The sequence below is a fragment of the Takifugu rubripes genome, chromosome 10 (genome assembly GCF_901000725.2).
Source record: "Takifugu rubripes chromosome 10, fTakRub1.2, whole genome shotgun sequence".
NCBI classification, from domain to species: domain Eukaryota; kingdom Metazoa; phylum Chordata; class Actinopteri; order Tetraodontiformes; family Tetraodontidae; genus Takifugu; species Takifugu rubripes.
The window spans coordinates 7,668,361-7,686,140 of NC_042294.1; the positions used below are offsets into that span (position 1 = coordinate 7,668,361).

The 17,780-nt window shown below is 49.6% G+C and overlaps 3 protein-coding genes across 4 annotated transcripts in view; 1 reads left to right on the plus strand and 2 right to left on the minus strand.

The window, feature by feature from the left end:
• Window positions 1-8,068, minus strand: part of kiaa1217 (KIAA1217 ortholog) — a 72,731-nt gene extending 64,663 nt beyond the window's left edge. The window contains exon 1 of the mRNA XM_029842451.1: window positions 7,748-8,068. Coding sequence (XP_029698311.1) covers window positions 7,748-7,817 — 70 coding nt within the window. The 5' untranslated portion in view covers window positions 7,818-8,068. The remainder of the gene's footprint in view (window positions 1-7,747) is intronic.
• Window positions 8,069-9,182: 1,114 nt separating this feature from the next.
• otud1 (OTU deubiquitinase 1) lies at window positions 9,183-12,584 on the minus strand. Of its 2 annotated transcripts, XM_011607969.2 has the most exons (3): window positions 11,899-12,584; window positions 11,438-11,530; window positions 9,183-10,749 (listed from the first exon to the last, which is right to left on the minus strand). In XM_011607969.2, the coding sequence occupies exon 3, from the start codon at window positions 10,618-10,620 to the stop codon at window positions 9,535-9,537; it is 1,086 nt and encodes a 361-aa protein (XP_011606271.2). In that variant the 5' UTR covers window positions 10,621-10,749; window positions 11,438-11,530; window positions 11,899-12,584; the 3' UTR covers window positions 9,183-9,534. The 2 variants fall into 2 exon arrangements, with proteins under 2 accessions (XP_011606271.2, XP_011606270.2); XM_011607968.2 differs by lacking the exons at window positions 11,438-11,530; window positions 11,899-12,584 and having other exon boundaries at window positions 9,183-11,390.
• A 164-nt stretch (window positions 12,585-12,748) lies between these two features.
• On the plus strand, window positions 12,749-17,310 carry tgif1 (TGFB-induced factor homeobox 1). Its single transcript, XM_011607970.2, has 3 exons — window positions 12,749-13,144; window positions 14,754-14,983; window positions 15,630-17,310. Exons 1-3 carry the CDS (start codon window positions 12,757-12,759, stop codon window positions 16,278-16,280), a joined length of 1,269 nt encoding a protein of 422 aa, XP_011606272.2. The 5' UTR covers window positions 12,749-12,756; the 3' UTR covers window positions 16,281-17,310.
• The last annotated feature ends 470 nt before the right edge of the window (window positions 17,311-17,780 follow it).

Consider the following 17,780-nt stretch of genomic DNA (forward strand, 5'->3'; position numbering starts at 1 on the left):
TTATTAACATGCTGCCTGGATGACATGAACAGATACATTTTACCAGCAATTAAACATACAATAATGTCGCTCCGCTATTGTAGCTGTACACCCGCCACAATCATGCTAGCAGCGGCTACTTCTTTTTTGACCTTTAACATGTGAAAATGCTATTTATGTAAGCGCTCTCAGGGAGATTGTGAATAGGTAATCTGCATTTACCCGCGTTGGCGTCTGTGTGTGCACTTTATCCGTGTGTGCGCACGCTTGCCAACAGAATAGATTTTTATTGGAGGCTATCTTGGCTGGAGTCCCTAAATCAAGCTGACAGCCTTCAAATGACCGATTACCGTCCTCATAAATTTGCATAACTTCGCCGGTGAGACGGCATAGAGGCGGCAGCCTTTCCAGTTATATAACGTGTTGTAAGGCATCTGGAGCACATGTTGGGAATTCATACAGTAGCAGAAATCTGTCACTCACAGGCACAAATGACAAGAGAGTGCATTTCGTGGTACATAATGTGCCATTTAATGGGGCCTATTATAACCAGTAAATTATTTTTAAAGCCTGGTTTGATCTGTAAAATCTTCATAAGCCACCTCTGCTCAGGCAGGAAATATTAGCTAAGCCATGCAAAACTATCTCCAGACCATTTAATATGAAATTGCTTTCATTCTTCAGTGAGCATCTCTGCAGAGGGGCGCCAGACGTGGAAGATGATGTATGAATATGAAGCCTTTTCCAAACTTTTCCAGACATGAGAAATGATGGGTGTAAAAACCAGCCATATGTGTGCTGAAACTGGCTAAAGCACGAAGGACTCAAAGCTGAAGACTTGATGCTTCAAAACTGAAGAGATGAACGAGCTCAAAAGCATTCTGGCTACTGCTGTACTTTCCCATCTGGCTGCAAAAATAATCAAGTAAAAAAAAATCTACATCCTCTACAGGCTGCCAGCATCTAGACCCTGAAGAGAAGCCATTCCTGTTGCTAACTTTGCAACCGCTTTTTGCTACGCGGCACGTGTACACCGGCTTCGACTGTCTGCATGCCTCCGCTCTGCTGTTCACCGGTTTCATCCATGCAGCCTGCTTCACCCGCCAACAGTGACAGTTCCCCACCCTCATCTGTCACACACGGTTATTTTAGCTACACAGATGTTGTGTTATCCCCCGGTACAAGCTACATCACCTGCTAGTCTTGCATGCTAACAACAAATAACCCCCAGCACTGTAAACAGACCTGTAGGCAGTAATAAGCTGCTTGTAAAATAACGTATGGGACAAGAAGATCAGCTGGAGACTTGTTGTCCATAAAATTCTGACCCTTTGAGACCAAGTCCCATCATACTGGAAGAAGCTGATAGCGCCATATCATCCCAACAGACCACTTGGCTCTCGGAGTGTTGGTTTACTCCTGGCGCCCAGAATCTTTAAAAGGAGGATGGGTGGCCTCCTGTCATATGACAACAGTAGGCTGAGGCTTCCTCTTCCATGGCCAAGGTCATTATTAGCGCTACGCTATTGCTCTTAGAAGACGGTCAGCTAACCTTTAGCATGAGCTAAGTCAATCTCAACTGTGACAGAGGCTACCCAAATAAAGTTAGCGTTGAAGCTTTTGTGTAACACACATTCATTCCTCTGCTGGTTATGTTCCACGGCAGGAGACAAGAGAAATAGAGTCTTAACAGTCAATCAAGAACAATGAGACTGAAAGGACAAGCGAACTGCAAACAGCAGCGTCTATGTAAGAATACAACGGAAGCGCTATTCCCGCACACAGAAATGCAAGTAGGCAGGCGCACGGCCACAAAAACACACAAGGCTTCAGTCAGCAGCAGAGATCTGCTGAAACGACAACTGCACGCCCGGGACCGGAGATAAGCATCTGATGCATCGGAACACAGAGGGATGACGGCACGGGGAGCGGCGCACGTTGACGGCGCTCAACGTGAGGCTTGAAATAGCGTCGCTGTAAAAATAAAGCAGCGGTAAAAGGCTGGGAATGATGGAAAGGAAGGTGCACCGCTGAACGGCGTTAGCGGGAGGCATCTTGACAAAAGGGACTGTTTCTCCAGCGTCTTCTGCTCGCACCGTGGCCCTGCAGGGATAACAAGCTCCTCTCCCATTTAGTCATAAATTAACAAGTGAGCTAATTGGCAGGAAATCACGCTAACATGGAGCTGCAGGCGACGACTTTTAGCCAAGCCTGAAAACAAGCAAAGAAACAGGGAAAACAATGTCTGACAGCTTAACCGGTCACTTGAGGTTCCATCCAGAGGTGTATTTAAGGGTTTTTATCAAGACTCTTCTTTAAATTGGACCCCCCCCCCCACCCTCATATTCCCCCAGTGTCACCAACAACCCATGCAAGAAGTTCCATCACGAAGCAAAACATAGTTCGCTAGCTAAATGCTACAATGAGTTTCTGCCAGGTTCTTTCATCAAATACCCAACAAGTACCCAACATTGGTACACGTGTTTTTGATCGGCCTTGAATTCCAGGCCTTGGGCCAGAGGTCGTGCCTCCTCTGACATCTGCCCCGACCCCTCGCTTCGCCCCTCTTTAGTAAACACGAGTTCTGGTATTCAGCTGGGACCGATGAGGCGACGCCGCTAGAAACCGACAACCTCAAAAGGCCCAAAAAAATGAGTGGAATGATGGCAGGAGCTCACCGGGTTCTGCCGAGTTCACGAGGATCCTTCGCGTTCGCATTAGCGGTCGCATTCATCACATCAGGAATCCAGAAGGGACGGACGTGATGAAGTGATGAAAGCACCAGAGACTGATTAAAGAAATAAATGGAGGGAAGAGGGGAAGATAAATGAGGAAACGGAGGGGGGGGGGGGGATCCCTCGGTGGAGCCGGTCCTTCAATCTCAGCTGTCCCTCTGGTCGGAGTGAAAGGTGGTGGTGGTGGGGGGGGGGGTGGGGGCTTTGACCGAAAACTTCAGAGTCTGATCCTTATTAAGAACATCAAAGAGCGAGCACAGTCTCTATCAGTCGCCCACAATCCCCCCGATATTAAAATTCTCCAGCGCCACTCAGAGCCCAGATCTGAGGGAGGCGCGGGGCTCCGGCGACGCCGAGGCGGGGGGACTTTAAGGTCCGAAAGGTCAACGGAAAGTTTGTGCTTAGCTCTCCTCACCTCTGCGCTTGGCTGCTGCCACATTGGTGGGGGGGGGGACTGGGGGGAGAAAAGTGGCAGCTGTGGTTCCAGAACAGCAGCAAAAAGAGCATTAAAAGCTGTTTCACTTCCTGTTACTGATCATTTTTGATGCAACAAACGGTCAAAATCAATAGAAATCCTCCGTCGGTCTTAATTGTGCATTTAGTTAAAGGAACTCCGGAGCACCAGGGACCAGCACCAGTGGTTCTGTGGTTTTGGGACACCATTTGGTGATGGTCATTCTATGTTTGTCCAGAGGGGCGCTAGAGTTGTCAAAAACTGACTTTAACCTGTAACTTTAAAGTCAGGCAGAGGTTTTAGATTCAAGTATGCACATTTTCACATGCGACCGCAGCTAACCAAGAGTTTCCTGTTATGTTTTCATGATTTTGGCCTTCTGATGACAAACTCTGGAGCGCTGCTGCTCCACACACTCGCCGTAAAGTGGATTAGCCTAGCTTGACCTGAACATTCACAGGAAGCGCTGAGGAGCGCCCATATTCACTTCCTCATTCACACACAGCTGTGTGTTGATAAAGAAATGTGATGCCGCTATTTCTGCCACTGGTCAAAAATAGAAGTTAAACAATCGCCGATGTCTTTTTTTTTTAAACGTTGAACACACGCTGAAGGCTCGATGCAGAACTTCTCCGCCACCCTGCGCACGCTGTCACCCCACAACCAATCAGCGGCGCCCCCTACGTTCCCAAGCTCCCGCCCTGCCATTTATCACACTGACAGGTGGCTGATGGCTATCGACTGGGCTCTTTCCTCATCCGTAAGCCGAGTCATCAAGTAACATACTGCAAATAAATGTTCGGAACGCCGATACAGGGTTGAAAATGTAAAGAAAGTGAGCAGAAATGATTCAGATTTTAGCAAAACACAACTACTACTGAGACTTTTTACAGAGTTTGGGGCCACATTACAGAATTATATCATTAAATCCACCACGCTGGTGATTACTCGTTTAAAATTAAATTAGCTTGTTCTGTTTTTCCAAAGTTCCGAATGTTTTCGCGATGAATAAGGACGGGAAGTTCATGTCGGCCTTACACGCTGCGATGCACGTGCATGTTTATCAGGCCACAAAGAAATTGCCCTTAAGAGATTGCCAAGACCAGGAAGTCACGTTTATAATCATGATAAGGCCCCGCCCCCTTTTGCATTGATTAAACGATCAATAAGAATCTGGTCCGTTTCCGCTTTGCTCAGTTTTCTAAAGGAGGCTGTCGGCTGTTAGAGAACAATATTTAGCGAAACGTGAGAAAGCATCTAAACTATTTCAAAGTTAAAACGGAACTACAACGCGGGATGGACCCTGTGTGTGTGTGTGTGTGTGTGTGTGTGTGTGTGTGTCCAGGCTGACCTCTAGGGCGTTGACCCACATCCTCTGATTGATCCGTACAGTCATTAAAATCACAGCTGGTGAACGAGAAGCTCGATGTAGTCAGGACGAAGCATAAAGAGCAGACCCCCCCCCCCCCCCCCCCCCCCCCCACACACACACACACACAGTTTTACCACCATCACTGAAATTGGGGGAAATTGAAGTCAATATTCTGCCCTTCGCACCGCTTCCATATATTCCTTTGAACTAGAGTCCTCCGCCAGATCAAAGGCATTCGGACTCGTCGTTCATTTCTCCTACTGCCATTAAAAGCACCACTGGCGGCTGCACGTGTCGTTAACACTCGGGGGGGGGGGGGGGGGTGTCGCCGTCTCCCAAGAGTGCAGAAATATTGCCAGATTGTCTGTAATGATCAATAAAGCGGGGCGGATATTTCAGGCTGGATGCTCGAGGCGGGTGCATGACGACCACAGAGGGATGGGGGGGGGTCCCGGGCCCCCTCTGGGAGTCATCACTTTAATCCAACAGTCTCAGATCTTTCTGGAGATGCTGATAAACAAGACAGAAGTGTTTGTTTGCGCCCCAAATGGTTCCTGCATCGGGGAGGATGCTGCCGCAGTGCCTACGGGCAGCAGAGCAGCAGCGGCTGACGGCTCCGCCCCAACAGGTGATTTCCATGAGCTCCCGATTGTTTAGCGCGACAGGTGGTGCAACATTCGCCCCGCGCTCCGCCGCTCCATACTAGCATATCGGAGAACGGCTGACATCATCGCTCTCTTTCCGGGAAGGAGCTCACCGGGGGGGGGGGGGGGGGGGGGGGGGGGGGGGATCAATTAGGAGAAGAAAGTGGAGGGTAAAAGAAGAAGAAAACATCTGGCACTTCTTCACTCTGTGGGGGTGGGGGGTGGGGGGGTGATTGCTGATGCTGAGCCCTTCAGCCCAGATGGGAGCGATTCAAGGCAAATTGCCTTTTGTGCGTTCAGTCTCGGGAGAAATCCGGAGAAATGTTGCTCCGCTCCACAGTCCGATCTTTGATCTCAGAAGTTTGCTTGAAGACCTTTATCCACAGTATCTTACTCACAACAATCTTTTTGACAGTTGGCATTTCTATTTCCTTCTTTTGGGGGGTTTGTTTGTTTGTTTGTTTTAATTGCCCTCTTATAAACGGCGGCAGAAACCGAAATTGCCACAAATCCTGTGTACAAACCAGAACCGACGCGAAGAATCTGAGCGACGCTGGACCGAAGTTGACATCAAATCAAGGCTCGAGCGGTTTATCGGGGCCCAAACTCCCGGGTTTACGAGACCACGGGGGCGCTTCGGCTTGAAACCTTTGAGTTTTACTGGATCTTAAGGGCCCTCCGGGGACGCCTTTTAATCTGCTGTGAAAACCCGCTATTCGGTCTCATGGGCGGAGCTACTTCCAGAAGGGCCATCTTGAGTCTGCGTGGACGGACGGCTAGCAAACGCGACATTTCACACCTCACCCAAGTGGACAGCAACTTAGCAGAACGATGACATTCACAGGAGCGACTGAGCTATAAATAGATTATAATGTCAGCAGAAATTAGGACCCATTTCACCCACGGATTTGGTCCGGAGGGGGCTGTAAATGCACTGACGCCACGTTCTGGGAGACTGTTGATTATTTAGCCCCCCATTCCTGCAAAGAGAAAGAAGCTAATGTGTGATTACAGCTGTGAGGCACGAACAAGGAGTGGCGAGACTCCCAAATGTTGATGGGATAAAGGAGACAGCTGCACGACTGAGGCTAAGACCAGCGCAGCCTCCAGCCAAACGGGAAGCTTTTAATCCGCGGTGCCGCTTTTCAAACCGGCCCAAACGACCGGCCAGTTGTGTTTATTTAAAGCTGCGAGCTGTCACTTTTCACACGCCGTAGCCAGACCATGTGGTTAGCGCGCGAGCTGCCTTTGGGCGGTTATTGTTCTCAGCCAATTAGCGCTTTGATCAGCCAGGGAGGTGAGAGTAACGAAGGAACACCAGGAACGCTTTTAACATGTGATGGAATATTCAGTAACCTTTGCAGGGGAGCGCATCGTTCTTCAGGAATACGAAGAGAGGCGGAGGCCCTGGCTGCACCGGGCCGACCGTGCAGGGCGACGCGGGGGAAATATGAACGCCGCATAAATAGAGATGAATTGAACTGGATTAACCAGAACGTGGTGGAACTGATTAAGCAGCAACGAGCGCTCCTTTAATCCCAGTCACAGGAGTGGGAGCCTCACCCATGAGCTAAACTCAGCCGGCCTGCTGGGTTGAAGGAGCAACTTGGCCATTTTTAGTTTCCTCTCCAGAATCCAAGGACTTCTGTGTGAAAGGTTCCACAGCGCACGATTAGACAGGCTAATCAAGGCTTTTTGTGTTTAATGGAGCTTTCCTGGAAACTCTCCCAGCCAAATAAGTAACCTCCAGCTAGCAAGCGGCTGGTTGTCAGGCAGCACCAGCCGCCGCAGCGAGGTAAGGCGGGTTCTGCTCCGATGTGAGGTCTGTCGAAGCAGCCGCCATCCTGTCTGCAACCTGAGCCTGAGCCGCGCACGTCAGCCGTTTCCCCCCTGCATGCGTGTGACAGGTAAACGCCATTTCGATGCCACAGCCGCCAGCGTGGCCTCGCGGACACGACGCACCATTGCGTCACCAGACAAGCGGAGGGTGCTGCACATGCACCCTCCTGGAAGGCTTCTGATGCGAGCGGGAGACTCTCCATCGCCCGTGTCCTGTCATTCAACCCCCGTCGCCATGGAGATGAGCTCAGCATCTCCGCGCTCCATGCTGTAATGCACACACTGCAGCAGGCAGCAGCAGGAGTGCGTCGCTCCCTCTTCGGAGCTATTAACGTGACAAATGTCAAGGTGGATGGAACATTTGGGAGAGAGCGTCGCCCCAGGGAGTCTTTGCTTGATTATAGAAAATGGTTAGAAGCAGATAAAATGGAAGAAATGTCACTTTAGATAGGTCTGAAGTGATTATTTCTACAAACCAGCACCACAGGAGGAACATCACATGCTTCACAACCTGTTTAATAACAGAAGCTGAGCAGATTTAAGGGGATAAATGCATTATTACTGCCACATTAGTAGTTCAAGAAGCCTAAACTCTGTAAAAGCAGAGATTGGGGAAAGAAAAAACATCTTATGAGACAGCTTAAAAGGCTTCAAAAGTTCCCCCACGTGTATCAGTTGTTAGTTGTATCAGTCTAGTTCTGGTAGAATCCGATTAAAGCCTTACTGTGAAATTTGGGACCTCCTTTCTGGTGGTTTGGAGGGAGGTCTGCGAACTGCACCCGGTGGCCCGACATGTCCGCCTCCCCGTCCCCGGGTCAGATCCGCGCCGCCGCCGCCTTCTCCGAGTGTATCCAGTAACTTCTGCACCGATGCCGCGTCCGTTTGGTGGTGGTGGGAGGAGGGGGTTTCCTTCACACCCGCGCTCCGTCATCGACTTCTCCGGCGGCTCCCTCGGTGTGTGCGCGCTCAGCGTGCGCCGGCGGCTGCGGGTGAAGCCGTCTGCCAGGTCCGCTGTGACCCTCAGCTCTGAAGCCTAAATACTTAATGGCCCGTGTGACGCGCACCGGCGCAGCGTGGGGACGCTCCCCTCCTGCGCGCAATCTCTTTTTTCTTTTTTTTTTTTTTAGTAAGTTTTTGCTCGGCAACGTCCACATGACTGCAGGGTTACGTCATCCTCTGACGCCTGCAGCGGTCTGTTATAACCCCATGATAAAGTTTTGATCAGCAAAGGAGCCAAGGTTTCATGAAAGGGGCCAATTGTGGCAGCTGTGTGCTTTGCTGTTCTCATGATTGGGAACCTGGGATAAAGATCAGACTTGATTTGTTGTTGTTTTTAACACATGTAGTTTATCAATCCAGATGTGTTGAGTTTGGTGCTGATTGTTCTGTCTGATGAAGTCAATGTTGCTCTGAGTTGACAGCAACTTTAGCCGGAGCTGCGGGACGCTACACTGCCCCCTACTGGTGAGAGTGTAAAAAGAGCCGGGGGCGATGGGCACCAGAAGAAAGGACTGGCTAAAATCTAATAAACACATAAATAATAAAATCTTAACGAGGCTTATTGAATCTGTGGTTTTCTTTATTGGTATTAAAATTTGCTTGGCAGTATTGCTTATTGAGATTTGGAGTGACGCATCACAGCTGAGTGTTAGTAAAATAGTAAAATTAAATCTAATGATTTAAATGGTTTAGTTTTCAACCCTTCATCCCAGAGCTCTGTCCTACAAGGTTTTTGTTTTGTTTAAATAAAAAAAGAATAATCGGCTTTTCTCCATTTTGACAGAATATTGAAAAAAGGTAAAAAGTCAGAACTCAAATATACCAAAAATGTAAATATTGAATTATTATTTAAAGTCTGAAGAGTTGTGCAGCTTTACTATTGCGATGTCTCTAAAGTGGTTTCTGGGGGCTGAGAGCAGCAGAAAGTGATGTGGATGCTTTGATTCATAGGGTCAAATGTTTCCCTCAGGAGAGCCAAGACCAACACTTTAACGTCACATCGGCAGCTCGGCCACGGTGGAATCTAGGATTTCAGAGTAAAAGCATGCTCTTTATTCCAACCCCCACTTTTCACATTAGGAAGGGAAGAGGTAGCAAACAAGTGAGACAGCAGAACAACCATCATATCTGAGTAATTCAGCCAGTAAAAAACAGGCAAATACTGAAACACAATATCCTTCAGGACTTTATTTTGAAAACGTAGTAAAAGAACCCAAAATTTTTCCTTCCAAGCACAAATGGCAGTTTTCTGATTGGACTTTTGAAGCTCAATGTGAAAGAAACCCAAAAAAAACCAAACAGACAACCCAAGGACATGTTTTAGGATGCAAACATAACATATTAAAAAATAAGAAGAACCAGTCTGTAAAATAGACAAATAAATACTATTGGTGTTCAGTGAATGAACAGGTCCACACACTTTCAGAAATATACAAAAATTCAGCGTGCACTGCACTTCCCTTCTCTCCAGCTCATGGAACTCATATAAAAATCTGCTCTGCCGCAGCTCTTTCACGCACATCCGTTCTGCTCAGAGTACATCTTGGACAAGGAGGCCGCCATGGACTTGGCCAGCTCCTCGTCCCTTTTCCTCTGCATCTGCGAGTGCCGGCACCAGTCCTCGTACTCGGGGTTGGGGAGGCTCTTGTCCAAAAGGACGTCGTAGTGACCGTTGCTGAGCCAACTCAGCCAGATGGCCGGTCTGGAGGGGTCGTCCTCGCCGAGGTAGTGGCCCATGGTGGAGACGGTGGGGCTCTCCAGGCTGCCGCCCGTGGTCAGGTAAACGGTGGTGTTGAGCATCTGGCTCATGGCGAGCAGCTCGGGGTAGCCGGCCCAGGTGCCGTCCTGCGCCGCGCTGATCAGGAACTCCCCTACGTCCCCTTCGATGATGGGGTTGAACTCGTCCAGGTGGTCTGCGATGTGGTGCACCGTCTCCTCCCTCAGCTCGCCGTGCCGCCCCTGGTCCCCGTACGTGGCTTTGCACACGGCTCTGTACAGGCAGTTGCCGTCGGGGATGATGTGGTATCTGTACTTGCGCCTCTCCTGGAGGTACTGGTTCTGTGTCTCTACCTCCGCCAGGTACCTGGTGACCTTATCGTCGGCGTCCTCTCGCTCTTTGCATCTCTGAGGGGGAGGCTCCCGGAGAACGCCGAGCTCATCCGACGCCGGAGCAACTGGCTGCGTTGGTCTGGAAGGAAGTGGAGCTTCTCCGTTCATTGAGGTCCACTCTGCTCTCCTGTAGTCGACGTCCATCCCTGCATCGGCACCATCCTCGCTCTTCTTCTCCTCCTCCGTTCTGGACCTGCAGGCGGTGTTGGCGTGCAGGAGGCGATCTCCAAGCAACTCAGGAAAAACCTCCTCTGGCCCAATTCTTAGATGATCGATGAGATCCATCAGATCAGAGTCACGGTAGAGGAAAGTTTCAGGCTCACGGGAGCCCGAACAGGCCGCCTTGCTCTTGGATTCTCTCACGATGTGCACGGGCACGGACCTCTCCTCCCCATCGGGTCGGCGGATGGAAATCTCAGCGGTGGAGGTGAAGTAGACCGGCCTCACCGAGGAAGCCTCGTAGCAGGAGAACTGGTGGTCCGCGGGCATGTTTGCGGAAGGAGCGCCCTCTCTCACCGGATCTCCGTTGGTCGTGGAAGTTGACGCTGGGTGTGGAAATTCCGCCTGTTCGGCCTCGCCCGGGTTCGGCCCGGCTCCGTTCAGCGGCTCGGATCGGGCCTGTAAAGTTAGCGTAACTTTGCGGGACGCCCTCGGGTAGTGTGTGAGCGCACTGCTGTACAGCTGCATTTTCCCAGTCCTTTATAAAGAGCAGCGCGGCCCGGCTGTTACGGCGAGATGACAGCGGCAACCGAAAATAACCTCCATGTCATCAAAGTTGTAGCGAGCGTCCCCATGGTTCCGATATCAGTGGACACCAACAGACGGGAACACGGTCCAGTTTAGCCCCCTCGCGTCATTCAGTGTCGGGGTGCCTCCCTAATTTTAGACTTCACACTGTTACAGGACACTGACTGACTGCTTCTTGACGGGCGAGTTCGGAGATGTGAACAGGCACTGCTTCCGCTTGTGCGCTTTCAAAGTAAAAGCGTTACAGGCTATATAACGCGCCAAAGCTGCCACCTCTATCTTAATATCTCCGGTAATAAAATAATTAAATATTTAACAAGCGGTCTCATTGAGTAATGCCAGCGCCGCCACGTAAATGGCGATGCTTAGATTGTGGTGTTAATTACGGTGAAGTCCTCGTTTCAAATAGATGTACTGTCTAGTCAAAGGCATTAAAATGCCATGAATGTCCTTAAAACTCACTGGCCAATACTGGCAGTAAAATGTGGTAGCGTTCAGATTTGCACAAGACAAGAAAACAGTTTGCATGAACTTGTTGGAAGCGAAGAAAACAACTTACCGGCTTTATTGTGAAAGTCAACCCGCGGGATATCCGGTGCCAGGTGCGCTGTGTGCGGCCAACTTGACGCGGCTGCAAACTTTCATGTTATGCCTGAAATGTTGGAGCCCAAGGGCGTGATGACTCAGAGTCACAACGTTGGGTGATAAAACAATAACAAAGAGACTTTTCTTTGTCGATTCGTGCTAAAATGTTCCAGTTAAATTTACGATTTTATAAAACGTGCTGTATTCAGTTACCTTAAAAATAGGACAATAACTAGATAAAACATTTCTTTAAAAAAATATCAAGTTGGCTTTCAACAAAACTGTAAAAGTAATAAAACAGGAGTAGTTGATGTTGACCTTTATTACATGTTATTGTGTTAAAAACAGTTAAATTTAGGCTGTTTGAGTCATATTGACTGTGTTTAAGTATAGGTGGGTTGTATCATATTGAAAGTAAAAAGTTAGAAAATTTACCAACAGATGCGATTCTGCATGCGTACACAAGAGGGCGACAAAGCACCTGGCAGTTCTGGCTTGGTGGTGCCTTCACGTGCATTTCGAAAACTGCACACAAGGTGACGCCATTTCGCTTCCCAGACAGACATGAGGGTGTGTGGATTAAATGTATGCAAAGATTCCCCAGCAGCTGTCGCAGGGCTGCGCGCAGCATACAAATGAGGACATTGATCGTTTCCTTTTCTGTACTGTTGTCTTTAGAAACCTGAACTGGTGCACTAACCTTCAGATGCAACAAGGTTACCCCCGCTACGCCTCCCCGTTTCCTCAATCGCCGCGTAATACCGAAAGCAAAACGAAAGAATGGTGTCCAAAACATTAAAAAAAAAACCCAACCACACTCTCTCTATAATTAGCAGACGGTTGGCTATTTAAATAAAGAGAGCGCTAACTGGAAAGCACTATTCATCCAATTACCCAACGCAAACGTGTTGAAATTTAGCATTTTTCGGCTTCTTGACGCATTAAAAAAACTGCTGCATGCAGCGTTGATCATAATCTGAAGAAACGCAAAATCCCGCAGCCATAATAGGTGACTTCATTGAGTGTTTTTTTCCCCTTATTATTATTTACGTAAGACGCAACCACGAGGTCCGCAGTGCTCCAGAGCAGCCTGTTGTTGTGAATGCAACGTTCGCCCGCCCAAATCCAGCCGACTCCCCGCACCCCCCGCACCCTCATTGCATTTTCACGCAACACAACTGATCGACCCATTCCTTTCTCCCCCTTATTTATTTATTTTTGCTTTCTATTCGGGGTTTGCGGCGATTTAAAGTAAGCAAGTGCGTATTCATGTCAGTGGAACAAGGCGCGCTGATGTCAGAGACTTTTTTCCCTCCCTCCTGCCCTCCACGGTGGGAGGATCTCCGTGCGTTGAGTCACGCAGCTGTCAAAGATAGCTGTCACCCAGTTTCAGGATCAAACACACACACACGGCAACGAGTCAAAGGCTTTGAGGCGACGGGACGCGCACGGACTCCAGGTAATAACGCTCAACTGTCCAAAACAAGGAGGCGCAGGACAGGCTGCAAACGCACGAAAAGGAGGCGAAGAAATTTGATGAGTAAGGAGTTTGGATACACATTGTGGAGGAAAAGAAGAAGGGGGGAGAGAGAAAAACACCGCACCAACACAAAGGCGATTTTCATCCGCGCCTGGCGAGGGAAAAGTGGACATTTACCCCCGGAGATGAAGACCAAAAAGGGTAGGTGGGCAGCTTTTCTCAGCAATTCTGTCGAGACCAGGGGGGAAAAAGCAGAGAGGAGAGCGCAGAAAGGACGAATTGAGCCGTTTCCCCTCATGTAAACCACGCAGTCTATTGTTTCCTTCCCAGACGTGACAGGGGGCTTTTTCTCCTGCCATGTGCTGGCGCGATGTCAGATCATACCTTCACCTTTCGTCCAACGTTCCCAAAACCATTTGATGAGGCCTTTTTCTTTTTTTAATCGACGCGTTGACACATTACGCGCGGGTGCCTCGACGTGCGTGTTGTTTTTCTTGTCACCGTGGAATTAGGTGAACGCAAAACGTCAAATAAAGAGGAAACAAACGGAGCTTCCCTATTTTTTTTAAAAAAAGACTGGTGAGATTTTTGAGGTAAAGTTGGGGGGAAAGTGAGGATAGAAGTGAAAAGTTGTAGTTTTAAACCAGGCTTCTGAGCTCTAAAATGTTTCTAAAAGCACGTAAACTCTTATGATATTAAAATAAGGGTCTTTTTTTTTTTAATAACGGCTGGTATCGAAATCAATCACCCCCAGCGTCTTCAAGTGTGTCTAAATCTTAAAAGTAGGCTAATGTTCATCCTGACCTCATTGTGGGAAGTTGTTGCATTCACGGACCTCGTGGTGCAGCGCGCACGCACACACAATAGAAACCCCTCATCCAAGTTCTTAAAAACTCACAAAACCGCGTCAGCTCGTGGCTTTAACGCACATTTTACCCACGGCTCCGCCGTGCGGGGCTCCTGCGTGTGCGGGGTCGTCGGCGAACTCTTAGTTGGGCCTCAGAAACTTTTGAATCGCGCACAAAGAAGCACGCAGCCTTGGATTCTTTTGTTTAGTCTGGAGACGCTGATTTGCAACAGGTCTCCCCTCCCCCCGTTTTTTCCCCAGCCTACATAATTACCTCATCCTGTTCAGACTTTGGGAACTTTCTTATTTCTTTCCCACTACTTTGGCTGATCGCAAACTTGGATTTTCCTCCTCTTTTCACCATTCTTCGCAGTGACCTTGAACTACACGCCTGGAAAAACTCAACATCTTTTTAATTATTATTTTTTTAATGTTGCTAAATAACAGTCTGTCCAAAACGGATTCTGTCCCTCACTTGTGTATGCCTTTAAACTGATTTTAAACCCCGGAAACGGATCCAACGTCTCCCTATTTTGTGATGTTATTTTGGGTTTCTTTCTCTTTTGTATAAGCACGATCCTGTTTTGTGGCTTTGATTAGACATGTCTGGATCAAAGAGAGCCGCTCTGTGATCGTCCCAAATGCCTTGTTACCATTCCAGAGTGATTGGTGCTGCTGTGGGCCGCCTGGTTTACTTTACTTAATCCAAGTTTGTGCTCTGTGTCTGTGCTCTGGACCTGGTTTGTGTTTCACGGGGCAGGTTCTGTAACTGTGACACACACACACACACACACACACCCTGCCCCCCCCCCCCCCCCCCATCACACGCCCCTCCCCTCCTTGTATGAATCACATGGCCAAACTTGACAGCTTGCCTCTGACACATCGGGTGACAGAAGATGCCCGTTCCGCTCCCCTCCTGCTCGTCCTCATGGCCCCTCCCCCTTTTCTGTCTTCGCGCAGGTTTGATGATGCTGTCGGGGAGCGAGACGGAAGACGAGGACAGCGTGGACACCCCCCTGGATCTGTCATCCAGCGGCGGGAGCAACGGAAAGAGGAAGCGGAGGGGGAATCTGCCTAAGGAGTCGGTCCAGATCCTCCGGGACTGGTTGTACGAGCACCGCTACAACGCCTACCCGTCGGAACAGGAGAAGGCCCTCCTGTCCAAGCAGACGCAGCTGTCCACGCTCCAGGTAAGCACTCCAACGCGACCGTGTCTCGGAGTACGGACGGATTTGTGTAAGAGAGGAGAGGAGGAAAGTGTCGGCCTGCCTGAATCACTTCCTGTACAGATGGCTAACAAGCGCGTGACGCACGAGTAGCCAACTGAAGGTCGTCCCGATGTTGCAACTTTAAAAGCTCGCGACCGTGTGAGTAAACTCACTCCCTGTGTGCTCTGGGCTTGGCTGAGGCACTCGGACAGGAATTTCCCTCCCTCCAGCCTCATTCCGTCCCAGCTGTCTGGGAACAATGCAGAGTCAGAGCTGGGAGCCAGTTACAACTAGCCTGGAGGAGTGAGGAGAAAAGAAGAGAGATGGCTGTGATTACTGCCATGACAGGGGAGATTATTTTGCTTTGAAAACCAGTTTGAAGGCTGGATTAATTAATTCCAAACTGGACTTTTGTTGGAAGTTAATGTTTAGCTTTTTGTAGCGCGCGCTCGCTCTTCCAGGCCTGTTTTTTTTATTTATTTACTGCAATGCTGGTGTGAACCCTGCTGGTGTTTACAGTTCCAGTTTAATTCTCAACAGGTGTAGACCACACCCCCCCCCCCCCACCCTTCCCCACCCTTTAGGACACGTCTCACAGCAGGGATCTCTGTCCATGTCCCCTCTGCAGGTGTGCAACTGGTTCATCAATGCGCGGCGGCGGCTCCTGCCGGAGATGCTGCGGAAAGACGGCAAAGACCCCAACCAGTTCACCATCTCCAGGAAAGGCAGCAAGGCCGGCGACAGCTTCTCCGACAGCTCCCAGTCGCCCAAGCACAGCAGCCCGGCGGCGGGCGGCGAGGACACCTACGACAAACGCGCTCTCCACCCCTCCAGCTTCGAGCCGGCCGTGCCCGGCGTGCTGAGGAAGGCGGCGTCCCCTTCTGCGCCCTCCCCCACCTCCGTCTCACCTCCTTCCGGGCTGGTGCCCACCCGCCCCTCGGTCATCTGTCACACCACTGTCACCGCGGCTCTGCAGGCCAGCCCCACGGCCCCCCACCCGCCCGGCTGCGACCGGACGGCGGAGCCGCTTCAGACCACGCAGCCGGCGCCGAGGTGCCCGGAGGACGGCCCGGTTATCCACCCCGCCGCCGCCACCACCACCATCGTCAGCAGTAGCAGCGCGGAGGGCAACCTGAGCCCCCGAAGCGGGCTCTTCAACACCCCTCCCCCGACCCCTCCAGATCTGACACAGGACTTCAGCGGCTTCCAGCTCCTGGTGGATGTGGCCCTGAAGCGGGCGGCGGAGATGGAGCTGCAGGCCAAACAGCTGGTCTCCTAAAGGGGTGGAGGAAGAGGAGGAGGGGCGGGAGAGGGTGGAGGGGGGGCGCCCCTGAACTCAGCAACAGAACTCTGCAGAACTCACTGACTTTTGAACAGAGAACAAATCCACACGGAAAGCCTGACCATTTCTATTTTTGGTATTCCAAATCAAGTCGATGACGCTCTTTTTTTTTTTTTTTTTTTTTTTTTTTTTTTTTAAAAGAAAAAATAAGAGAGAAAAACCGTATCGAGGTGCCTTGGCTGTTAAGTTGTTCTTCATTTCACAGACGTGCGTATGTATCTGCATGTGTATCTTATTTGCACACAGGGACCAAAAATGATTTTCGAAACGCCGCCCGTCTCGTTCCGCGACCCCCGCTGGGCGTTTCGGAGCGCCGGTCAGCCTTCCTTCACGCACGTTCACCGTCGTACATTTCAGAGATCGGCTTGCGATTGTTCTGCCTCTTTCGTTTGCACACTAACGGCAGAAGATTGGTCATCTCAGTGTCTTAAACATACTTTGCTCTTGGCATCTATGACAAACTTATCCACTACTGTAGTAATGTTATGTGTTTTCATGAGTACAAGTATAGTTTTGATTTTTTTTTTTTTTTTTTGTAATTTACTTTTAGCTGTTTTAAAAGACAAAACTCTATGATTCTCTTTGGGGTTTTTTTGGATTTTTTTTTTTTTTTTTACTCCTGTACCCCTCAAGGGATATTTCAGATGACCAATGTAGCAGGTTCTTAGTCGGAGCCTCCATCCCATCACTCAGCGGACTTTAAAGAAAAACGTGACGGCCAGTGGACTGGAAACTTAAACACTACAGATGTCTTTTTCTGCATTTTTACAGACTTTACAAAGACAGCATTTTTGAAACCACCAAAAAAATAAATAAAAAAAAAATCCCGAAAGCTCCATGTATAATAGGACCATGTGTATAGTTAATGTGACACGATGCCCAATGATGTGATTTCTTTTCATACTGTGCAATGTTTGTGGCAAAGAGGGGGTCACATGGGATTCAAATAAAGTTTTGTTTTTCTACATCTCGGACTCGGATCTGGTCACTCGGAGGAGGTGCGAGGCGGCTCCTGCCAATTAGCATAATCCTGCATGAATTAGCGCCGGCCCGCAGCGGAACAGACGTCAACAGTTTCTCGCCAGCAGGGCTTTGTGTGTGCCTGCGCCTCAATTGGGTTCCACACAAGGCAGCTTAGAACCGAGCGTGCTGGCTCGTTCAAGGCGAGGACAGCTGTTCCTCACGGCTCCTCTCAAGCCGTTTAATTAGCCTCAGTAGGGTTCGGCGGGTGGTGTTTAATTTCATCTTAAATTTCCTTTCTCAGTTTTTCTCTCCAATTGGGACACAAAACAGACGTATCTGTATTATGAACCCACTTCGGGACTCTTGGGGATGTGATCAGCAACTGAAGAGAGTTTCTGGAACCACTTCCGACCCTTTGAACTCTGACCGCTGAGGTCAGCACGCCTGCTGTCCACGTGACCCATGTGCCAGAAC